The sequence below is a fragment of the Strix aluco genome, chromosome 20 (genome assembly GCF_031877795.1).
Source record: "Strix aluco isolate bStrAlu1 chromosome 20, bStrAlu1.hap1, whole genome shotgun sequence".
Taxonomy (NCBI): Eukaryota; Metazoa; Chordata; class Aves; order Strigiformes; family Strigidae; genus Strix; species Strix aluco.
Window position 1 is genome coordinate 8,373,357 of NC_133950.1, and position 23,996 is coordinate 8,397,352.

The 23,996-nt window shown below is 45.0% G+C and overlaps 1 protein-coding gene across 1 annotated transcript in view; it reads right to left on the reverse strand.

Moving 5' to 3' along the window:
* Nucleotides 1-23,996, reverse strand: part of BRINP1 (BMP/retinoic acid inducible neural specific 1) — an 89,594-nt gene that overhangs the window by 45,978 nt on the left and 19,620 nt on the right. Inside the window, exon 2 of the mRNA XM_074846419.1 lies at nt 14,179-14,446. Coding sequence (XP_074702520.1) covers nt 14,179-14,396 — 218 coding nt within the window. The 5' untranslated portion in view covers nt 14,397-14,446. The remainder of the gene's footprint in view (nt 1-14,178; nt 14,447-23,996) is intronic.

Genomic DNA, 23,996 nt, shown 5'->3' on the forward strand with positions numbered 1-23,996 from the left:
CTGCAAAGGCGGACTGATTGATTACAGATTGGACGCTGCTCCAACTTCCTTTCCTAAATGAAAAATTGAGAGCTCTTAAAAATTGAATAAAATATGCCATTCTAAGAAGGATTTCCACTGGCATGAGTACAATAGGAGGTAGTAGTGAGTTGCTCAATACTTCTGTGTGCACTGGATAATCCTTTACTACTCAGTCCCTTCGCACTGTCCCTGTGGCACCTGATGATAACTCATCTGTAATTGGTAAGGGCTTCGGTTTTGTGTCTCCAGACAAAGCTTAAATCGCTCACGTTTGGGAGAGCTCCTACTTCAGTTGCAGCTGGAGCTGTCCAGGAGATTATTCCTTTTTGTAGCTACTTTCAGGGCTGCAGAATCTGGCTTTGTTCCATGCTGGAAGAATCTGAAACAGCTTGTAATGTTTTCACTAGACAAAATTTTGTCAAAATAGCTCATTTCTTAGATCTCTCCCTTTTGCCATAGTTACTAGTGACCAGAGAGGCTGGGGCTTCAAAGATATGTTGAATCCAATTCATCAGACTGAAACACTACACTACGAATAAAATAAAGCATTTTGACAAAACCTTACTTTAGAGAAGATATTCTTCTACCTCACTGAGACAATTTTATTACACCTAAAATGCAAAGACTTTGCCATCCTGTCATTTGCCTTTCTCCATCCTTGTAGAACTTCACAGATCTGCTCCCCTTTTGGTGCACAGTCCCCACCACTATGAGTGAAAATCCCACCCCAGGGTTACAAACAGTTGCCAAGACTCTGACAGAGAGCGGAGATACTTCTATTCCAGCTAGCAGACAGCAGCTGTGCATATAAAGTCTTTACCTTCAGATGCTCACCCGCAATTGTACAGGAGACAGTCACCAATGGAGCTGATGTGTTCAAGTGGGGAGATAAAGCACTGTCTTTTATAAAAGACATGATGCAAATATCTCAGTCCCCAGGCATGAAAACAATAAACTTATTTTTATGACTCTTCTGCAGAAGAAAATTAAGTCCAAATGCAGTTGGCATTTGTCCTGTAAGCTTATCATGTAGTAGCATTCAGCTTCTTCCACAATCTTGGTTCCCCCTTTGTTATATGCTAGAAGAGCTGGTTAGACTTTTTCTGTCCACTGTTATAGAGCCATTTCACAGGAAAGTATTCTCAGATTTCCTTTAATCCACCACAGGCCATGCAAGATGCTTCAGCCACCCCAATATCTGTGTGCACCTCAAACATCAATGCTCTTGTCTGCACAGAGGCGTTTATGAGGCTCTGTGGACTGCTACAAGCATGGTATGCACTGCTACCTCCCTACCTCTTCAGTATGCAGGACTCTTAAACTGGATGTGGACAGCCTGAGTAAACATGTGTGTGGAAGGTAAACCCACCACTGAACAGTAACGTTGGCAATCCCCCTTTGTTTTATCGCACCAGCATCCCTGTCTTTGTGTGTGTGTAAATATTACAGGAATAAAGTGCCCCTGGGTGGTGCATATACCTCATAGAAACATTGGAACAAGTGTTTTTCAACATCCAAAGGCTTTTCTCCCCTTTCAGATCAATTAGATTCATCTGAGATTAGCAAACAATTAACAAAACTTCAGTTCTGGCATTGCTAACTTATTCACATGTGTCTGTTCCGTGTGCAATCTTGTGGCAGGATGGAAGACTCCAGAATGTATTTCTCTCTGGGTTTGCAGTGCTATTGCTCTGTGGCTTGCTTTCCCTGCTTATGCATGCTGACGAGATTTACTATTATGAATTGCCCCACAAAACTACCTTCAAACTCAAATTTAATAACCTAAGTATTATGAAGATCAATATTATGGCTATTCTCATTCACATGATTAGCACTAATATAATTTAGGGAAATATTTATGCTGCAGTAGTGACTAGAGACCTGGATTAAGAGGAGATCCTCAGCATCTATACAGAAGAAAAGACACTGTTCTCTCCAGCTGTGTACTGAAGTGCAATACTCAATCTCTGAGTCTCCATGGGTTTGGATATTTTATGTAAGTTATCTAATAAGATAACAAACCAGCCTTACAATCCCTACAGCCATATTGCTAACTGTTTGAAAATCATGAGTCAGGCTCCAAAAAAGAATTAAGAGATTGGTTTTAAAATTCATGAGACTTTTTAAATCTGATAAACTTCAGGATTTTTTTTTCTTCTTTTTTGCCTTCTGCTTTCTGAGTATGTAGGAGTGGTATTATCAAGTTTTCCTCTGCAATTATGAGGGCCGTAAACTTACTTTAAAAATTGAGTTGAGACTCTTACATAATCACAGGACTCTAAAAGTGTGGGCTTTGAAGAGACATTAAATAGTCTTGAGATGCAGTTCATCATGTGACTCGGCAACACTTGCCTGCTGAATCGGTATGGCACAGATTTCAAATATCAAATACTCCCAAGAAAGAGGCAGGAGTCTTTTACGGGTGGGAGGGGGGAATCTGAGACTTTCACAGTCTGCGCATGAATGGGGGGTAAGGGAGCAAAATGGAGAAGGAAGACAAAATGCAAGGAGAACCTATTAGTCTGGTGGGGACTATTCATTTAGCTTTAAGCAGAGATGAAGCTAACAATCTTATTTTCTTATTCCTGTCTCTCCTGCTTGCTCTTAACCATGCAACATGCAGTTCTCCCTGTGTACCAAGCTCTCTTATTAGCCTTACCCAGGCTGTGCGCCTGCACTCCCCAGGGAGAGCCCCAGACATTTGGAAGGGAGTAAAAAGTAATGTTCTTTCTGGGTTTTTGCTCAAGAGCTGGAAGCTAACGCTGAAATATTTAATGCTGAATACTCAATAGGCAGATTTTCCTTTGCTGAGCAGGAAAGAACCAGTATGAAGTAAAAAGGAGGAAAAGCAAAATGAGGTTGGGCAGGGATGCACGGACAATGAAAACACCTTTGCCCTCCCAACATAATGCTGCTTCTTCCACCTCCAGGTAGCTGTGGAGAGGTAGTGTCCCTCACTGGTCAGTGTTCGCATCCTCATCCAAGCTGAATCCCCTGAGTGCACTGTGACTCTCAGCTACTGAAATCAGTGCTTAAATCCTGTCTGTGCTCCAGCAGACCTGCCAGTCGTGACCAGTGCATGAAACCTTTGTTTGCAGCTTTCACAGGGGCACTTTTACTGCAGAAACGACAAGATCTCTAGCCACATCAGCAAGGGGGTCAGTGTCAGGATGCTTGCAAGAGCTAATCACTAAGTCATTCAGAGACCAGAGACAGGTCCCAGCGATAAGTTATAGGGGAACAGCTATTCCGCTGGCTTTTCATGACATTCATTCATGGGAATGAGAGGTTGTTGCAATATCAGGGATATTTGAACCTCCAGGTGCTGGTATGCTAGCTGAGAGGGTAGCCATCAGATAGGGTTCTTCTTCAAAGAACTTTGCCAAAGGTTTATCCCTGGGAGATGGAGAGCATCCAGAGGCTTCTCCTTAACTGTTCTCTAAAATATCTAGTTGCTCCCTGCCCTTGCTGAAACTGATGACAGGAGAAAGCACAGCATGGATTTTTTGGGCCAGCAAGTATTGAAGGGTAGCGTGCCATACAGGCATAACAAAAGAGTCCCTTCAGTTTGGGCTAAGGAACTCCAGGAGGCAAAACACCTGCTGCCATAATCCCAGAGCAGAGAATTTTCATGTCACTGCTGAAAAAGTGGCACACACCATCGGCAGGGTTCAGCCTGCAGGAACACAGGGGCAGTCAGCTGGCACTTGCCACCTCTAGACAATGGCTATCCACAAGCAGAAGCTGTGTTAGTGTAAAATCTGGCCCTGCAAGGCCGCATGAGAGCCATGTACAGCAAGAGGGGGCATATTGGTGTAATTCTGCCATAGCACAGCTTTTATGGAAATTCTCCTTTCTCCAAGTAAGCTCTTTCACTGCAAGCAGAAGCACAAGCAGGCCTGACCTGCTTGGGAATTTGATGTAATGGCTTCCTCTCCCGGCTGCTTACCCCTCTGCTGGGAGCCATCTGCACATTAAAGCAGATGTTGGTTGCACTCAGGTCATGTTTCCAAGCTTTCTTTTGCAGTCATAAGGGCTAGAGAATCTTCCCTCCCTCCCTGCACTCGTTTCTTAATTAAAGCTTAAATTCTGATGTCGTCACATGACTGTAGGAGCAGAGCCCCAGGCAGGCATTTAGTGCTCTGTGTTGTCAGCGGGACTTTGATTTAGAAGCATAGCAGTGACTTCAGAGAATCCCATCCCTCCGCTATGCTCCAGCCTGGCCCTGCTCACAGCTGCTCGTGTCAGACCTCAAGGCTTCCCTTTCAGGGCAGGCACTGGAGCAAGTCGGAGGCTTTCCCACGCCTCAGAGTATGGGGATGGGGAGGATCTCTGTCCTGCGAAGAGTCTGGCAGGGAGGGAGGATGAGGCAGCTCCTGCCTGCACCCTGGGCTGCAGAGTGCCTCCAGCCCAGACAGCTAGTTGGGTGTAAATACCGCTGCCACCAGCGGCTCCTGTCCCAACCCCTCTCCTCCCCTCCCTCTCGGTATTTCCCACCTGATGGGATGTATTTAACCAGCAAAAATGTCTCCCTGGTAAAGGGAACCTCAAAAAATACTTTGTGGTCTCCGTGTCAGTGGTGGAAGGCTGTGAAGTGCTGCAGGTGTGAAATCGGGTCTGATCGCCCAAGACACAGAGCTTCCAGGCTTGGTCACTAGCAAACACCATCCATCCCTAGTGTAGACCTTGCAGCCTAAATCCTGCCTCCCCCCGAGCCCCGGGAGCAGACCAGGTACCACCTGCCCAGGGCTCTCTGGAGGTGAAGCCAAGGCTTCACGAGCATGTTTGATTTCATGCTGCCTGGAGAGGAGATCCTGGCACAAAGGGCTGACCCAAACCCTTCTCGCTCCCTGCTGCCAGCAAAGCTGATTCTTGGGTTTCTGTTCAGATGTGTCCTTGGGTTCAGTACCTGAGCTTAGTAGTTTAACACAGGAAACCAGCCTGGATGGCTCCGACTGCCCCAGTGGGATGCATCTTGTTCCATTTACAGAGGCTGGTGGGTGGCAATCAGCAAAAAAGAAAGGAAAAAAAACTACTTTCTGGAACCCAAGGGAAACATTAGAGGGATCCAGAAATAGAAAAACCCCTATAATAGGTACAGTCATGCCATCTCCCAGTGCTACTGGTGCCAGAACAAAATTATTCCATGCATCTAACAGGATGACTTTTTTCTTTTTTTTTTTTTTAATGTAACAGCTTCTCTGTGAAATAAGCATCTGCCTGACTTAAAAGCAGAATTAATAATCTGCTCACAAAAAAAAAAAAAAAAAAAAAAAAAAAAGTGAAGGCTTTGCCTTGGCTTGTTAACCTTTAAAATATGCTCCCAAGCCACTGGACCATAGTCTTCTGGTCTGAAGAAACCTGAGATGAACGTGCAGAGTCATCGCTGTGGCAGCATGCTGGGGAGCAGCCCTGGGAGGCCTGCTGGGCAAAGCCCTCCACTTGTCATGCAAAGGGGGAGAGACCCCCCCACCAAACAAGGTCTCAGAGGGGACTGTGTAGACAGCTCCCTCCTAGCCCAGCAGGATGCAGATCTCTTTGGAAAGGTTCAGCGACTCAAAATATTTGTCTGTGCTCCTTCTGGGATTCATTGGGAGCACAGTTAAAATATCTCATTCTGGATTCAGAAAGGGAATTTTTGTGCTTGAGCATGCAGCTCTGCAGAACTGTGCTAACACTCAGCCCATCCAACTAGAGCTTACCCTGGTCAGCAGGCAGGGCAACCAGTGAGTGATACAGCTTTCTAGGCATACAGCTTAAGTGCACGCTTTTCTCCAGAGCAACTGGTGTGTCCTAACCACAAGCACCCTATCAGATACGAACTTATCAACTGTACTGCTGTGCCATTCCCTACGGCCTGGGCGTGCGCTGCACGTGGAGATGAGGGTCTGCCCTTCCCCAAAACTTGGACAGATGTTCTGTTCCTGTATCTTCTCAGCTTTGAGCATATCAAAGGCTGGTGCCATTTATGCTTCCGTTTGCCCTGTGTTCTCAAGAATATCAAAGAGAAGGAGAGGTGTGTCCTTCTGTCAAGTCCTGCAGCTGCCAGTGATGTTCGCAAGCCCTCGCCATCTGAATCTAAACGCAGCCGGAGCAGCTGCTCCTCCAGCCCCAAGAGGGCCAAGCTCCTTGTCTGCTCAGCCCAACACCCCCAGGACTAAGCTCTGTACAGCTCAGCCCAACACCCCCAGGACTAAGCTCTGTACAGCTCAGCCCGAGCCATTCCCTGCCATCCCCCACTCCTGCCTTTATTCTGCTTATGCAAATATATTAAAAGCTTCCCATACGCAGGGAGACACATTATGCAGGGAATGTAACAACACTGGTCCCTGAACTGCATGAAGAATGAAGGTTGTGGCTAAAGGAGAGGCTACGTGATGGAATTGGCTGGTTTATGCCCATCACTGAATGGCTCGTGTTTGCCAAGCTGCTGTGTTAGAGCTGGTGAGACAGGAATGTAAATTGTGGCTCTCTTGTAAAGTTGCATAAACTTGTAGTAATGTCATTTTTAGATTAACATTTACATTGAAGAGAACACTAGAAGGCTTCATTGTTTACATGCACTATGGAAATAGATTTAAATTTTTGGTTTACACACATTTATTTACAAGGCATTTACTGATTACAAACCAATGTACATCACTCGTTTACATGCATAATGTAAACTATGGAGATTTTGTATTTTTTGCCATGCAATGCTGTACGGATTTCCATTGCTCATTCCACGCAGAGGCAAGAGCCTCCTTTCATCTCAGCTCCCTCTGTCCTTCAATTGCTGTTGCCTCTCCTAAAAAAGCCTTGCCTCTGACTGGAAAACATAAAAGTTGATGTCCCCTTTAAACAGATAGCATAAAAACCTAATAGGAAAACCTTGTCAGCAGAACTTCAGCATGACTAAAAAAGCCAAAGCAAAGATTAAAAAGCCTAACAGTGCCTATCAGTTTGTACCAGTGCAAAGCATCACCTTAATGCTGTTTGAGAAGAACCTCACGGTGCTTTTTTGGGTGCTTCAGGCATTCAAACAACTGGAACAGGAGTGAAAACTTGCCAGGGTGTGTGTGTGAGAGAGGAACTATGACTGCACCCGTGTTGTACAGTTTGTCTTAAGTCAGTAGCACCCAGGTCGCAGCATCCAGCTTCATTTTGAACAAGCACGTGCCTTTCCACAGCAAAGCTGCAATTCTACTGCTCGTCTTGGCTGTGCCTCCCTCACCCAGCAGTGCTGGGGAAATTTTTATTCTTTATCCTAAGATGCTAAAAGCTGAACTCAAGGGAAGTCAAAGCTGAACCCTGGGGAATTTTAAGATTTCAAAGTCTCAGAGAGAATAATAAGGACAGCCAGGCTTTTTTTTTTTTTTCCTCCTTCCCTATTTCAAGGACATAAAAACTACTTGCAAATTCAACATAAATTGAATGAGCAAGTTGGAGACCAAGCAGCTAAACAAAATAAACCCAAAATCAAAATGTTTCCCTTTTGACAATTTTTAAGTGGCATTGGTTGACTTTGTGTTTTGAGATGATATTTTATGCCTTAAAAATTGAAAACAAAAAGTTTTTCACTGGATTAATAAAATGAAAACAAACAGCAAAGCTTAAAGCATTCACTGAGCCTAAAATGAAACATTTTGATTTTCTCATTTTACTGAAAAGTTGAACAAACATCCATTGCAGATCAACCCATTTTAATGTTATTTTTGTTCTGTACAACCAGCGAACCACAAAATCAATTATTTGTACAGCTCTAGTGACCAGTAGATTAAATTCAATGCAATAGAGAGACAGCAAAAAGAGTCAATGAGGAGTGGAGAGATGGGAGAAGAAGAATGGGCTGGAAAAATGGTGGAAGCAGCTGTAATAGATCTTGTCTCTGCCAAAACTTAGCATGCATTCTCACAACCACTTTAATACAACTTTAATCCACATTGCTGCTGAAAACAGCAGTCTCACCAGTCTCCTTAGTTCCCTTTCTCCCTCCTCCACACAGTCCTGTCCCTTTACTATCACCTGACCACAGCATGAATGAGACTGGAAAAGTGATCTAGTTGAAAATTAGGTTTGGGTTTTGTTGGGTTTTTTTCATTTTTCTTGCCAGATTAGTTTTCTGCCAGATCAGTTCCTCAGTTTTGGAAATCATAGGTTTGCATGAAACCTGCCTGGAAGGTCTGGTCAGGAAAGGCAAAACTTCTGTAATAGAAGCTGCTAAAAACAGTCACAGAAACCTCACATTCACTAGCCAGATTGTCCAAGTCCAGTGCCTGAAGGTAGGAATTGCATTCTGCTTTTGCTTAGAAATAATAAAAGCTCATAATGCTCCCAGCCAGACAGCCAGGGCAAGCAGCCTTATAAACCCTGGTTCTGTGTATGCAGGTCCTGGGGCAGTGGGCCATGCTGGATATGCTAAAACAGATTCTCCAGCCAATAAATTGGTGAATTTGCCTTGAAGTCAACAGCCTCACATATTTATGTCACAGCGAATCTGGCTCATTGTTTTTAATTTGTGGTGCCATAAAAGTTTGAAAGTTTTGTGAGACAGTTTTGTGAGACCAAATTTTTTTTTCCCTTTTAAAATTTTTTTTCCTCTAAGGGAAAATTTAAGCAGCAGAACAGCATATGCATTTCTAAGTCAATCATAGCCCGTGCTACATGCACAGCAAAGATCCTCGCTTCATGATAATTCTCTTCCTCTTTGCCAAGGGAATGACACATTTAGAGAGCACGTAGCTGTTCAGATTTGTGGGTTTTCTAGGACTAAATAAAAATCTCTAGTGTGGCCGAATGCATTCAGCAGTGCAAATCCCTTTATGAGCACCCAGTTTAGCGTCCACTCTGAATCAGAGAAACAGGGAAATCACAGAAATGTTGGTTAGATGGGACCCTGAGGGTCCCTAATCCAACCTCCCACTTGAAGCAGGACTATCACCAGCTCTTGAGCATATCAGCCGTGGCTTTGTCCAGCCAAGCCTTGAAAACCACCAAGGATGGAGATACCCCTCACCTCTCCATTGACCTGTCCCAAACCTGCACCACCTTCCTGATGAAACAATTTTTGAGGGAAAGAAAAAAAAGCTTTTTTTCCTCAGGCACCATCTCAACCAATTTATAGCTAGCTTGTGGAGCCAGTTACTTACAACCTTTCCTGTCTCAGGAGCTGTATTTCCTTTTTATATATCAAGGGACCTTACTGTAATGAGTGTACGTAAGCAATCAGTTTTGTCACTCTGTAGGCGGAGGGATGGGGCAGGACTGGCTGGTTTCTTGTCACATCCCCCACTAAGTTTTGAATGTGTTGTGCATTTTATCCAGACTTGGCAGAGGTCTCAGAAGTATTCTCTATTTGTGGGTTTCATGAAATTAGGCAGCCTCTAAATGGTCCCGCTGCAGGAGAAGTTGCAAGGCGAGCAGATCTCCTTTTTATACCCCAGGGTTTCCCTGCTCTCTTATACAGAGAGCCAGATTTCCCTGTCCCTACTGTCATTTCAGAAAATAGAATTAAACTCCCACACGTGGAAAATCCACATTTCTTCTTGTATATGCACATTCCCCTTCCAGCCCTGTTTGATCATCCACTTTATATTGCTGTCGTCCCTTACGTCCAAACGTCTTGCAGCATTTAATTAAGTCTGCCCAGCAATGCAGAGCAGACAAATGCTGTCATCTCCCATTCTCACGGGGGTGAGGAGGGAACTGAGGCACGGAGAAGTGAGCTTACCCACAGCCACACCACGAGTCTGGGGCAAAAATATAGATACTGCCTGCGTTACCCCTCTGCCAGTCTGACTGTGAGTCCCTCTGTCTAAGGCGGTGTGTCCTGCCCCTGCTTTGCTGTAGGAAAACTGGCAATGGCAGCCTGTCTACCGGGCAGGACGAGACCAGCTCACCACTTCCCTCTTTGCCTCCTGTGTCTCACCTCACTTTTTCTAGAAAAGATTTGATTTTTTAGAACTTGTTTAAACTGAGCAGCATCATTAGCGAAATGCCTCTGTGTCAGTGCTTCTGACTGGCTATTTGCATAGTGTGTTCAAGTGCTCAGTCTACTGCTTCTTTTGCTTTGCCTTATAGCTAAATAATCAGTTTCTGGGAGAAGAAAAAAAGACAACACTTCAAAGAAGTGGACTGAAGCTGTTAACTACTGTCCTGTGGTAACAGGAATGTTTTCTGGTCTGAGCAGTGCCCTAGTCCCAAAGCCAAGCTGAGCTTCATCTGTTTTCCAGTCTTCGTGCAGTACCTAGTAGCCAAGGCTCTCATGACTAGGAACAACAACAAGGATAGTGATAATGAATATTCAGACATCCCACAAACCACTCTCAGCATCTGCCATCCTATCTGCATTAGCATCAGAGTGCACAGATAATGATCAAAGCAGCATTTTCCTGCCAGAGGCCCCCCTAAACCAGCCTTATTAGTATGAATCGATGCTGATTAATGTGCTTCCTTAATGAAATTGTACCTACCCCTACTGTTTGTGATTTAATATAAAACATCTCCCCCTTTTCTTGCTTTCCTCCTAATACCACATGCAAGGTGCAAACCTTGACAGGGGGTACCAGGAAAATCAGTGGTGCAAGTTTGCGAGAAAAGAGACCTAAAATCTACTAAAATGAAAATACACAGAAGGAGGGAATGAGCCTCTGGAGACTGTCACAGTGAACTGCCTTTCCGTGCTAGGGTGGTAGATCTGGGTCCAGGCATTCTATGAAAAGATATCAGCAGCTATGCTGTTCTACAACAATTCTGCTTATGCAGCGTATAAAATAGCCGTGCTAACTAAAACAGGCTCTTTGCATGCTGCTGACAGCTTTCTGGACTTCAGCTGTGATGGAAGGAGGAGTGTTGCATGTTTTAGTTTGGTGTTGCTTCCTTTTTAACACCACCTGTAAAAATGAGAAAATGCTGCATTTTGCCTTATGCTGCTGTGTAGCACTGACAGTGGCTTTATCTCTGTGGGTTTTCAATGTAAATGACACGGTCCTAATGCGCTGTGTCCATACTCCCTCACAGCAAGACACAGGGGAAATCACCACTAAACAGGGAACAGTGTTTCAATTAGGGACGGGTGAGGTCCTCTCACCTGATTTCACATCCACTCCAAATCCTTGGTCACTGTGGCTGGTTTGAGGTCTGCTGCTATTGGCCTTAGGAGAAGAGCAGTGATCGGGTCAAACCTCATTCAGCAAAACCACAAGTGCCCCAAGGAACTGTCTGACCAAAGGACAAAGAACAAACCAGCCAACCAAAAAAATTATGGGAGCAAAGGAACATTAAAAGAGAAGACTACACAGAAAATTCCCATGCTCCATATCAGCTGCTTTTCTAAGGAAAGGAGCAAGATCCTTAATGTAGAATATGTGCCTCCCTTGGGCTAGTCTAGTGCAAAGAGCAATTGAGAGACATCATTTGGGAGGAAAGAGGCTTCTATGTTGGAATTAAATAGTTGACAAAATCCCAACAGCTTTACAGATTCTCGAAGTCAATTTAAGGATCCCACAAAATGAGATTTCACCCCTGTGGGTTTCAGTAAAATGATATGTTCTGGAGGGTGTGTGTGCTCAGAGTCCAGCTCTTAACTGCTAGAACTGGCTGCAGCTCCACTAATTCGCCATAGCTAGGCTGCTTTTGACACTCCTTAAAAAATGCATGGGCCCAGTTTTTAAGTGACCAGTTCTGCCAACAGGGCCAGATATTAAAAACAAACAAACCTCCAACATCTAGCCAGCCTCCTACCTAATGGCTCCATCTGCTCTGCTGAAGCACATGGGGTTAGCCCCTCATTCTCAGCTGACTGTAGTGGGAGCAAAAGTTACTCCCAGAGTGTGTTTCCAGCAGCTCAAACCATGACACACATGGCTGATTTCCTCAAGCCCTCAGCTCCCTCCTTCAGCTTAGTGCATGGTATTTGGCCATGAGATGCATCCCTAGGTGCCCTCGCAGACTTGCCATGTCTCTAAACTCTATCCCTGACCACTTCCACTGGACTTTGTCTCATCCCCAGTTTCTTTTGTGAATATTGTGACCCTCTGCAAGACCCTTCTCAGACACCTCCCATGCATGCAGAGTGCTGCTGCCCTTTTTCTCCCATGTTGGAAGGAGGAGGACGCTGTGTCCTCCCCATGCTACAAGTGTCTTTCATAAGTGCTTTGGCAATATCCAGCAGAAATGGAGAAAAACAGAACCCTTTCTGCTTCCCATATATAAAGTTCATCCTAAACCAAGATGAGCCTTCAAATTCCTACCAGTCTCCTACAAACCAAAGGGGAATTTGTTCCTTACCCCATAGTAGATAAAGCTAGAAATTGCAGGCTTCACATACAAACAAGCTTTTAGCTCCTTTATAAAAGTGGCGACAGCAAAGCCGTGGCACAGGCTGCCTGCTCTGGGTGTGAATTCGCTGTCACGGGAAACCTTTCAGGAGAGGTTGCCTCCAAACCTCTGTCTGATGTGACACAGGTATGTCTGAGTCTGCCTTGGGGAAGAGGCATGGATTAAATGACCTCTCAAGGTCCTTCCAGACCTGTTTCTCCATGATTCTTAGAGACAGGATCCCAGGCTTGATGGATCTCTGGCCTGACCTGCAGTGACAGTTCTTAGATGTGTCTGAACACATACACTGCATGCATTTCTCTCCCAGTACAGCCCCCGTAGACTGCTGCGGTGGCATTCAGGGCTGAATGGCTCTTTAGCAAAGGGCAGAGCCACTGCCAGGGGCATTGCGTGGGGCAGAGATTTGCAGTCTCGATCAGATTGTATGTTGTCAGGCAGGGCAGGAGGAGAACTGGGGATATGCACAACCAGGAAGAAAGTATTTTTGGAAAAGACATGTTTTCTCTGCTCTCCTGTGGAAGCAAAGACAGTGAGACATCCTTAGTGGAAGCGTAGCAGCATAATTTCTAGTTTTTGGGTCTGTCTTCCCCCTGAGCTGTTTTAAATTAAGAGGACAAGCCAGGACAACATCTTGAACCCACGCTAACTTGCCCTTGCTCTGTGGGCTGGTGCGAGGGGAGGGGATGCTGCACTCCCTGGAGGCCATGGGACAGGCACAACGCATTTTTCTTCCCCACACATAGACGATGTCTCGCATGTTGCTATTGCTCTGCGAGTGCTTTTGGCTCTCTGCCCATGGGAGAGCACTGCCTGCACACATGTGGATTCCCTGCTCCCCCCATTCCCCAGTCATCGTGTATGTGTATCTGCGTTGCATGTTGCCAGGAGCCTATTCACTAGTACTTTCCTACCTACTAGTTTGCATGGTTGTGTTTGCAAGTGTGTCTTTCTGAAACACAACAGGACTATATAATTATGTAAATGCGCACATGTCTATGAGAGTTTTGCAGTTTCTTTGGGTTTTAGCGCAAATCTCATGACACTTGCTGGCTTATTCCCCTTCACTCCAAAGCGCTTGCTGCTTTAATAGGAGGCTCATATGAGCACCCCAGCTTTTCTTGTTAAAATGAAAAAAGAAAAGTGTGTTTCTGGATATCACAGCTGGCAAGAAGAGCTTGAAACAGGCAACAACAAAGGCTTCAAAACCTAGACGGTAAAGGAAAATCCAAATTCTGCCTATTCTCTGTAGTTTTTTAATTGGAAGACTTTTAAACCAAGATCACAGTTCTGGGGGCAAGTCCAACTCATACATGGAGATAATCTGCAAATGTCTGTGGTAGGAAGTACACAGCTAAGGCTTATGCACAGCAGTGTGAGAACTGCCATACTGATGTGTGTCTTGACATATTTATGTCTGTTCTTGCCCATGTGAACCTCAAGCTATTGGTAGTTCACATGTGTGAGTTTGGTAAGGAGGCTTGATCTGCCCATGGGTACATTGATTTGAAAAACATGCTTTTGAACCTGCCTGTGAACTTATCTGTCACCACAAATGAAGTACACCCACACCCTTGGTCCCTTTTTATCTCAATCTATGTTGTGCACATTGCCATGGTATCGCAGTGCCTTCTTCTCACTATCAGAGCATTACATCTGAGTCCTTGAAGCAATTTGCATTGCCAGCTGAGGACCATGAAGAACCAAAGAAGCATTTCCAGGTGGAATGGGGACAATGATGCATCTCCCATTGACTACGAGCCTTAGGCCCATGGGAACTGGCTGAGTTCCCACCACCTCCCAACTTATCCAAGCTACAGGTGTTGTAGGAAACCAACGTACCTGTATATTTTATATCTGGTTGTAAATCCTTGACGATGTCTTTCCACAAAGGATAAGTAGCTCCGTGAGTGGTGGAAAGGCCCCCTGTCTGAAATAAGCCAATCAAATTCCTTGGAGACATGTTGGTTGGTAGCAGCTGGGTCCTGGTGGGAGGGCTGTACTAGTATATGGTCCCATATAAACAGGAGGTAGAGGAACTCAACAAGCCTCCAGTTCATGCTTTTCTGTCTGCCTTTTTTCTCTCATTCTTGCTCCATTCTGTGGAGTCCTGTTGAAAAAGAGAGGGAAGAGGAGGAAGGAAAGAGAGAGAGAAAAATGGAGGGGAGGAGAGGGAGGAGGGAGAGAAAGAGAGAGTTTAAAAAAGGGAATTGCTTTGATCCTCTGACAACTGTCTCTCAGGGTGAAAATAGACATAAAAAATCAAGTTTTAAAAGACCTCAGTCTGCCTGTGTTACAGTTTAGAGTATTTGGCAGTGTTTTATTCATGTACCTAAGTGGTGACTTTAACCTCCTGAGCATATATCACCTTTGAAATAACCAGGTCCTGACCTGAGACATCCTCACCACAGCTTTTCCATCATTTCCCTCGTGAAGTTCTCCGCAGTGCCGCAAAGGCAAGTGAAGACTGGGCGCAGAAGGTGGCTGCACCCTAGGCTACAATTACCCCTTTATTGTCCCTTTAATGCTGTGCCAGAGAAACGTGTCTTCTGCTTTCATGTCTCTCTGATGATCTGTAATCCATACTCCATGCAACCTGAGCAATCTATAAAGACCCAGCTCTTACTTTAAAGTGTTGCCAAAAAAGAAATAAAACAAAATAATTACCCAGGATTCAGTGACAAGCACATGTGGACACACACACACACACACACACACACACACACACGACTATGAAATCCTGCCAAACTTTGAAAGATAAAAATCACCTCAACCTGCTCTCCTGCTTGGGTGTTTGGGAGGTGTGTCTGGCGGAGGGGGACAGGGTCTGTTGCTGTTTCTATTACGGTAGGACCTCAAGGCTTTTCCCAAGATCAAGGCTCTGCGGGGTGATGTACTGAACATGCATATTCAGTGTGGGAGATTTACTAGGGAGCTTAAGGGGATGCTTCACACCACCTGGTTCAGGGCACGCTGTCACTCACGTGGTGGGAGAGCCGCTGTCCTGCTGCACCCCCCTGTCAAACGATGGCTGCGGCCAGCCCTGCGACAAGCCAGCTCCTCTCCCCGATGTGTTTAACGGCTAAACAGACAAGACATATGATGAGTGGGAAGGGAAACAGAGGGGTGAAATGCCTTGCCAAAGGTTACGCAGCAAGCCACAGATACAGCTGGAAGAGAGCCCTCGCCTCCTGACTCCCATTTCCAGCGTTTCAGTCATTAGATCATCCGCCTCCGCAGTCATGCTGTTGGCGCGATGCCCCTCTCCAAAGGAAGCCGTGTGCTCCGTTGGTGGAAGGTGAGCAGCTTGCTTAGCTGGCACCCTGCGCCTGGCGTGGGCCCCCGCCCCTTCTGCTTCCTACTGCAACACAGCTGCAACAGCAGCCCAGCGCGTTGGGTTGTGCTCCTCCTCGCTGGAAGTTGCTGATGCTGCTCTGAAAAAGTCGTCTCCGTACGCAGGACGTGTTCCTCCTCCTGCCCACCTCCTGTCCATCTGGCTGCCTTGCTGAGTTTTGTGGAGGATGTGCCAACACAGTGGGCATGCCTGGGCAGGCAGAGCGATCTTGAGGCTGCATCCCCCACTCTGGGAGCACAAACCTGGCCAAAAGTTGTCCTCAGGACAGGTGATACCCACCTATTTCTGCAGAATATAGTGCAGAGAGACTGTAGCTACTCTTTAAAGCGGGAGAAATTAAGCTATGCAGAGCTCTGCTACAGTGAGATTTAGTGTCAGGCTTATTTGTACATCTCCAGAAAACCCTTCTGGTTTTGAGTCTGAGTCCACCATAAGCACTGTAAACGTTTGTAATTCCCAGAGAGAAAAGGTTTCACTAAGAGCATAGGAGAGGCCAAACTGAGGTGTGCTAGAGGTGCCGTGCACATTTGCAGCGCTGCGTGTGAACGGGAGACCTCTGCATAGTATAGCAGCGTAGTAAGCAGCATAGTATAGACCAGAGGACATCAGCATTTGTGGTCGGTGTGGCTGTCTCCCGTGCTTCAAGAGCTTTCACCAGGAGCATGGCAAAGCTGCAGCAAGCGCGCGTGTCTACTGCGCGGGTGGATTGAACCCGGAGTGTGACAGGGAGCACAAGTGCCAAGCGTGTGTGTGCGCGCCGGAGTGTGTGGGAGTCTGCACGTGTGCACAGCATGTGTTTGTGGAGCTGCAGTGAGCTCAGCAGCACTTGACAAAATGGAGTTGTGTAAGTCTGGTTAAAAATGACAGTCTGCTGTTGCATTACATGAAGAAATTAAACAAATTAAGTATGGGAAAGTCAACGAATGTTCGCTTTTTCTATTGGGCACATATAAACTTCTTTCTAATTGCAGATAGAATATTACTGTTATTAAACCTAATGGTACCTGTAGCTCCTGACTGAGGAGGTTGTTCCTGTTCTGGAGGCATGTATTTAATACTAGCCTTCACCACTGACTCCTACTTCACCCATAAATGTGGCAGTTCCCAGTGCTTTAGTTCCTCGCCTCTCAGAAAGGACTGTTTCTACTTTACCTTACAAAACCGGGGTTTGGGGAGTTTCTAGCTCCACACTGAGGGGAATAGAGCATATTCCAGGTGGTCTACAGTACATCTCTCTTTCCACTCACAGTGGTCATGAACCTGAGGTGATTACTGGGAAATACTCCCAGCTACATCCCACCCTCAGCATTTCCAAATTCCAGTTCAGAAGTTCATTTCTCCTGCTTCTCCATCCAGGCTACTTCTCTGCCTTGCTGCTCTTTGCAGATCTACAGCGTTGTCCCTTCACAGTAAGCAGCTGCAAACTCAGCATATTTGCCATTAGGCGGGTATGCAGATTTGCTGCTGATAACGATCAGTTGTTCTGTACACATTGTCCAAACTCGCTTGGTTGTCTGTTCATTAAACTCGTCCATAATGACTTCCTTCATCAGCCAGCCTGGATCAGTTTTCCTTTAAACATTTCACTTTCTATTGAATTTCTATTGCAAAGAGAGGAAGGGAGCTTTTACATACCGAAGTGGAGTGATAGCTCCCCTCCAGTTCCCAGAACAGTGCAAGTACAAACTGAAATATGAGAAGAGCCAAATGAAATGGATTTCAGAGAAATCCCAGTGTGTCCTCCCACATGCCAGCATCATACATTGGGGAAATATCAGCTTATAAAGGAGAAGAGATATTCACTAATTCCCCCCATGCACCTCTTCATCCTCCCTTCCTTTCCTTTTAGGTCAAAGTTAGAGACGGGATGATTAGAGTTGTGATGGCTCTTAACCAAGGGTTAAGACATGGGGAGAATGTGCCTTGAGATCTCTAGAAGAAATGGACACATTTCCAGTCTGGAACCTGGCTGTATCAGTGCTGAGAGCAGGGAATGGTGCCTGAGGCAATGGGGGATGGTAGAGCGCAACTGGGTCTAGACAACTATCACACCATCAACTTTAATTTTTTAGTAGTATCTTTTTCCCCCCTGTAGCTGCTGTCGAGATGTTGTTTCACATTAAAGATTAATACACACCACGGGGCTGGTCCCCATGGAAGCTATAAAGCTTACTAAAGTGGGATTATTTTGTGTCTAAGGCAATATTGTGAGGTGTATTCAATCTAGCTCCTAACAAGTTTGAATCTGAAATTAATTTGTTAGGTGTCTTTACGGGGCTCCACTGATGTAAGATACGTTCTGGGGATTTTACAAAATGGACGGGGGAAGAAGCGGAAGGGAGGCAATGCGTCCAAGTATATAGCCCTTGGGTAGGAGACCCAAGACTAGCTAAAAGCTAAATCTGGCACAGAAGCAATCTCTGCACTGAAGGGGAGGCTTGGTGGAGACAGACACTGGGTTTTGATCTGGGAATCCAGCGTTCTGCTCAATTCTGCCCCAGACACCCTCTATGATCTTGGGCAGTGCAAATTATCCAATTTCCAATTATCATCGTGGAACACAATAGTATTTTTTTGAATACTTGGACCATGAACTTGTTGGAGAGGCCATCATCTGGGTATAGCACCTAGCAAAACACAGTCCCGCTGCCCACATGGCTCCCTAGGGGTTCCTGTCCTATAAGCAATGAATGACAACCATCTCAAAGTGTCAGCAAGCTTTGTAATGCAGCAGTTAAAAAAAATCCAAGCTACAAAGCCCATTTCCACTCAGAAGCACTACAGAGCAATGCAGTGATCTGGGTCTTTCTGGTTCATGTCAACAAACATGATCATGCAATTGTCACATTTGTTAATAAACATGATCCGGTGGGCGAGCTAGGACATAGGCTAGAGCTCACAGTAAATAAGTGCTAGGAGAAAAAAATGTTAGATGTACTGATTCTGAGTCACATTACAGTCGGTTTCCAGCATCGTCCATCATGAAGGCACATCCATCAGTGCAAAAGGAGAAATCTGTTAGTTTGTTAGGTGGTTTAAGATGGCCTGTTCTAATCTGAATTCAGCCCGGAACATGAAATGTTACTTGTCTTATGAGTCTTCAGGATTCTTGGAGGAAAAATAGGCAAGTACTTTCTGTAAAGTGCAAGTTGTATTTGAATGTACACTTAATTTCATCGTGATTGATATCTGTGTGTTAATTATATTCTATTTTAGGCAATACCTTTGCTGTCACAAGGCAGCGCCTTTTATCCAAGGAGTTCAAATTGAATTAGAGACATTAATTAAAGCTCTCAGCACTCTAGTAAGGCAGGCAAGTGCTGTTACTCCCATTGTTTCTTGAAATAAGAAGAAAGGAATAAAGCTGGATGTCTACTTAGCCACTTAAAAGGTAATTTTTATACAGTGGGATAGCTCAGAATGATAGATTTTTCACAGAATGATACTGCAAGGTCTGTTCCATACGAGGGAGGCTGTGTAGCCCCAGATCACTGCTATAAACAGGAAGGTAGAATGCAGCTCTGATTCTCCATCGCTTGCTATGAACACTGCACTACCCCTCTGCCTCCTGGAATTTTCTACCTTTCTTCTAACCTCTGTACCTTTCATTTATCCCTCCTATTAGATTCAAATTGATCTTGCACAAATCCCTCTGTTTTCTCATGTTTATTGTTGCAAACTATTTCCACCAGAAATGCAGACTCAGGAAAGAGAAATTAGTGAGCACATTATTTGCAGTAAAGAAATAAGTCCTCTATATTTTTAAGCTTCATGCACCAATAACTCTTTCTTGTGTCCCACATTTGGTTCTTGGCAGGTTGAGAGAGGTTTCTGCCTGCTGCCATTTACCAGAGGGAAGAGGCTAACAATCGCTATTTGTATCTGAAACACTTCTGTGCTGCAGCAACTTCACACACTGCTTTAGGATGCTGATAAATTAGTAAAAGACTGAAGTGTCAAGGGAGAGATGAAACAGCTTATGTTAGTTTAGAGCTCGACCCTGTAAAATGACGAACGTCTGACCTCATTTCAGCAAACAGCTTAAGTGTATCCTTAATTTTAAGTATGGGAGACGCTCTTCCAGATTTTAGTCATCTATCCCTGCTTTAAGTTAACTGTACACTCACATTCCTGCTGGACAGGTAACTACTGCCCTACACCTTTAGGATTTAACTGGTGTTAGGTCACTGGGTGCAACTGGAGCAATAACATTTATGTTCTGCTCCTAATTCAGAGATGGCCCATGAAAGTGCTGGAAGGCAGTTACCGCCCATGAAGCAGCCTTAGCTGTCCTTTGGAAACGCTGGCCAGCCATCCAACCAAGCTGAGGACATCTTTTCTGTGTCAGGACCAGGGGAAAATAGGGAACATGGATGGAAGGGGATGGGGAAGCCAATCTGCTGGGGTTTGTTAAGTCATATGAACTACTGTGGATAAACCTGAGCCCTGGGAAAGCAGAATTTGGCCATTTCTGACCTAGATGTCTTTATAGCTCAAACTACAGATGCTGATATCTGACTGGAGTCAGAAATGGAGCTGCAATTCAGCAGTGGCTCTGACTTTCTCGATGACTGCGGCATGCAACGTTGTAAAATCCCAAATGATTGTAAAGCTATTTCCTTATGGAAGTGGGATTTCTCAATTTCAGGCAGTGATGGGTGAACTCCTCCCCAAAACTTGGTAGTTCTGCACTGACCAATGTCTAAATTTGCACTTATCCTTTAAACCATTTCAGTTTAAAATATGCATGAGTGGTTAGACCTGAGACATATTCACCAGCTGAAATATTTTTGGGTGAGGATAAGAAACACCTCTCCAAAAATACCAACACTGTCCATGAATTCACTTCACTTTTGCCAAATTATTAATACTGAAAAGAATAATGATTGGGAGATGTCAGTGGTTTGGTTGTGAGAGCACCAAGGGGAAACATTTCCAGATTTCCATTTGAAATTACCAGAGCTTTTCTTTTTTCTCTTTTTGATTTGTCTTTCCAGCCTCCTAAGAGGGAACAGTGATAAAAATATTTCTTTTGACCCCAAATGACTTAGAGGAGAAAAGGTTTTTTCTTTTCAGTTTGTCAACACTTTGCTTACAACTTGTCAGAATATTCAGTGAACCAAAAACACCCTACAAATCCTTCCTTATTAATGCAGTTCAACCAGCAGCCTAAAGGGAGCAGGTTTTGTGCAGAAACTCTAATTACTCCTTGCCTATAGCAAGGCGAGAATCACACTGGTAACAACTAGGTACCTGTTTTCAGCTCATTTGTCCCCACACTTCAGCTAATTATAAACTACTGGTGTTATTATGATGAGGATGAGAGGCGGCTTGAAACTGAAGAACTGTGGCAGGCATGCAACCTCCATCAAGTCACAACATCAGGTGGTGCTGGACAGAGGGAATTAAACTCCATTAGTCCTCATCATAAATCTACTAGCCAAGGTGCCAAAGCCACCGCTCTGAAATCCAGGATCCACAGATGCTTGGTTCAGGGCTCTACTTGGAAAGGGGGATCCATCTAACCATGCTCAGTATATTGGGAACTGAATTAAAAGGAACTTCTGCATGTGCACACAGATATGTGGTGAAGTATCACATTCTGAAGACAGTTCTGCTGCATCTGAGACTGTAATTGTATCGTGCTAGGTGCTGTACAAACAGAAACCAGAAAGGCAGTCCATGCCCCAAAAAGCTTACAATCTAATTAGAAGACCAAGGACACCAGATGGCCAGGGACAGATGGGGGAACGCAAGGGAACAGTGAGATAATACCGCTCAGCGGGCTGTGGAGCAGTGGTGTCAGCACACCAGCAGCCCTACTGTTGGCAAGATTTTGATAGCTATTGTCATAAATGAGAGTTATAAATAGGGAGGCTGGATAATGAGCTAGCTTTGTAGATGTTTGTGAGGAACTCCTCTCATTTGTGAAGTGGCAGAGATAGAATGAATATAGACGATAATAGTAATGATAAATTGCACTTTTCTGAGCTGCTTATTAAAAAAAAAATATGGTGGGTGGTGAGCAGTGATTTCTATTAAACACTGCCCTGAACTTGAAATTATTCCTACTATTATTAAATTATTGTCCCAGCTAGTCCACTTCCCCATAATTTCATTCTCAGTTACACAAAAATGCAACTCTGTCTTCTGTCTTCCTCAGTATTGTCTCTAAAATAGAGAGACATGGATCTGAGGGATGGACCACTCAGTGGATAAGGAATTGGCTGGATGGTTGCACTCAAAGAGTTGTGGTCAATGTCTCGATGTCCAAGTGTTGAGCAGTGACGAATGGCATTCTCAGGGGTCAGTGTTGGGACCAGCATTGTTTAACATCGTTGTTGGTGACATGGGCAGTGGGATCGAGGCACCCTCAGCAAGTTCACCGCTGACACTGAGGTGTGTGGTGGGGTCAACATGCTGGAGGGAAGGGATGTGCCACCCAGAGGGACCTGGACAGGCTGGAGAGGTGGGACCATGCAAGCCTCATGAAGTTCAACAAGGCCAAGTGCAAGGTCCTGCCCATGGGTCGGGGCAATCCCAAGCACAAATCCAGGCTGGGTGATGAGTGGAATAAGAGCAGCCCCAAGGAGAAAGACTTGGGGGTGTTAGTGGATGCAAAACTGACTGTGAGCCAGCAATGTGCACTCGCGGCCCAGAGAGCCACCCGTGTGCTGGGCTGCATCCAGAGCAGTGTGGGCAGCAGGTCGAGGGAGGGGATTCTCCCCCTCTGCTCTGATCTTGAGAGACCCCCTTGCAGTGCTGGGTGCAGCTCTGGAGGCACCAACATCAGAAGGACACGGACCTGCTCGAGCGGGGCCAGAGGAGGCCACGAAGATGCTCAGGGGGATGGAGCACCTCCCCTGTGAGGACAGGCTGAGAGAGTTGGGGGGGTTCAGCTGGAGAAGAGAAGGCTCTGGGGAGATCTTAGAGAGGCCTCCCAGGACTGAAAGGGCTACAGGAAAGGGGGGAAAGGGGTCTGTATCAGGTGGTGTAGGGATAGGATGAGGGGCGAGGGTTTTAAACTGAAAGAGGGTAGATTTAGATTAGATATAAGCAAGAAATTCTTTCCTGTGAGGATGGTGAGGCCCTGGCACAGGTTGCCCAGAGAAGCTGTGGCTGCCCCCTCCCTGGAAGGGTTCAATGCCAGGTTGGACGGGGCTTTGGGCAACCTGGGCTAGTGGAAGGTGTCCCTGCCTGTGGCAGGGGGGTTGGGGCTAGATGAGCTTTAAGGTCCCTTCCAACCCAAACCATTCCATGATTCTATGATTCTATAATTTATACACCTCATATCAAAGTCCAGTAATCTCATAAGTGTTAATAGGTTTTTATCCTTGCAGTAGCTTTAGGAGATCAGAAAATGCTGTTTTTCCCATCCTGCAGAATGGGAATTGAGACATGGGGTAAATTAATGGCTTGTCCCAGATCATTTTATAACTGCTTCAGGAATTCAACCCAAATCTCTTAAGTCCCAGCTCAATGCTACGTCTCCTTGCAGTACCCTTCCTACGCACCTTCATGCTACTATTCCAGAATTAGCTAAGACTTGCCACAGAGCTGCTTAGAATTTTTTTGGATTGCTCGTTTTATGTCAGAAAAATGCCAATTCATCAGAGGCAAAACACTTTGTAGAAATTTGTTGATTTAAGGGGAAAAAAAGCATTTTGATAAAGTCAGCTTTTCTTTGGAACAGAATGTGTCGAGTGTTCTGTTTGGAAAGGATTGGTTCAAGATTGTGTTTTGTTTTTCATTACATGTTGAGTAATATACATTAAAAATCAAAATGAAGTGTTTTCTTAAACAGTGTGTTTTGACTGAGCCAAAATAGATTTTGTAATTTATGCATAAAAGGAAATGTCCAAATTCATTTAATACTTGTCTTGCATTTTGGAACAAGTAACACCTGCAAACCATGCACAATACACTGAACAAAAATCATACTGTTCCCTACAATCTTTACTGGAAATCTGAGAAAGACAGTCATCTGAAAAGTAAGTTCAGAGAAGCCTGTGTCAGAATCCAGAAACCCTGGTTTTTGGTTTCATGCCTGTTCTGCTCTGTGTGCCAGTCTTGACTTTCTAATATATTCCATTGCAACAATTTGAACCTGTAAACAGAGAGCTTGAAGGAAAAAAAATCAATGCCAAAACTGCCCTGAAGAGCAATAATGTAATGTTCAATCCAAAAGGTCAACTGTTGTCCCACACCTGACATTCTTTGAAATATTTTTGTTGTTCTGAAGTTCATTCCTGGGCAGGGACTTTACCACCACAGCCATATGGAGTGATCCCGCTCCATAGGGTTT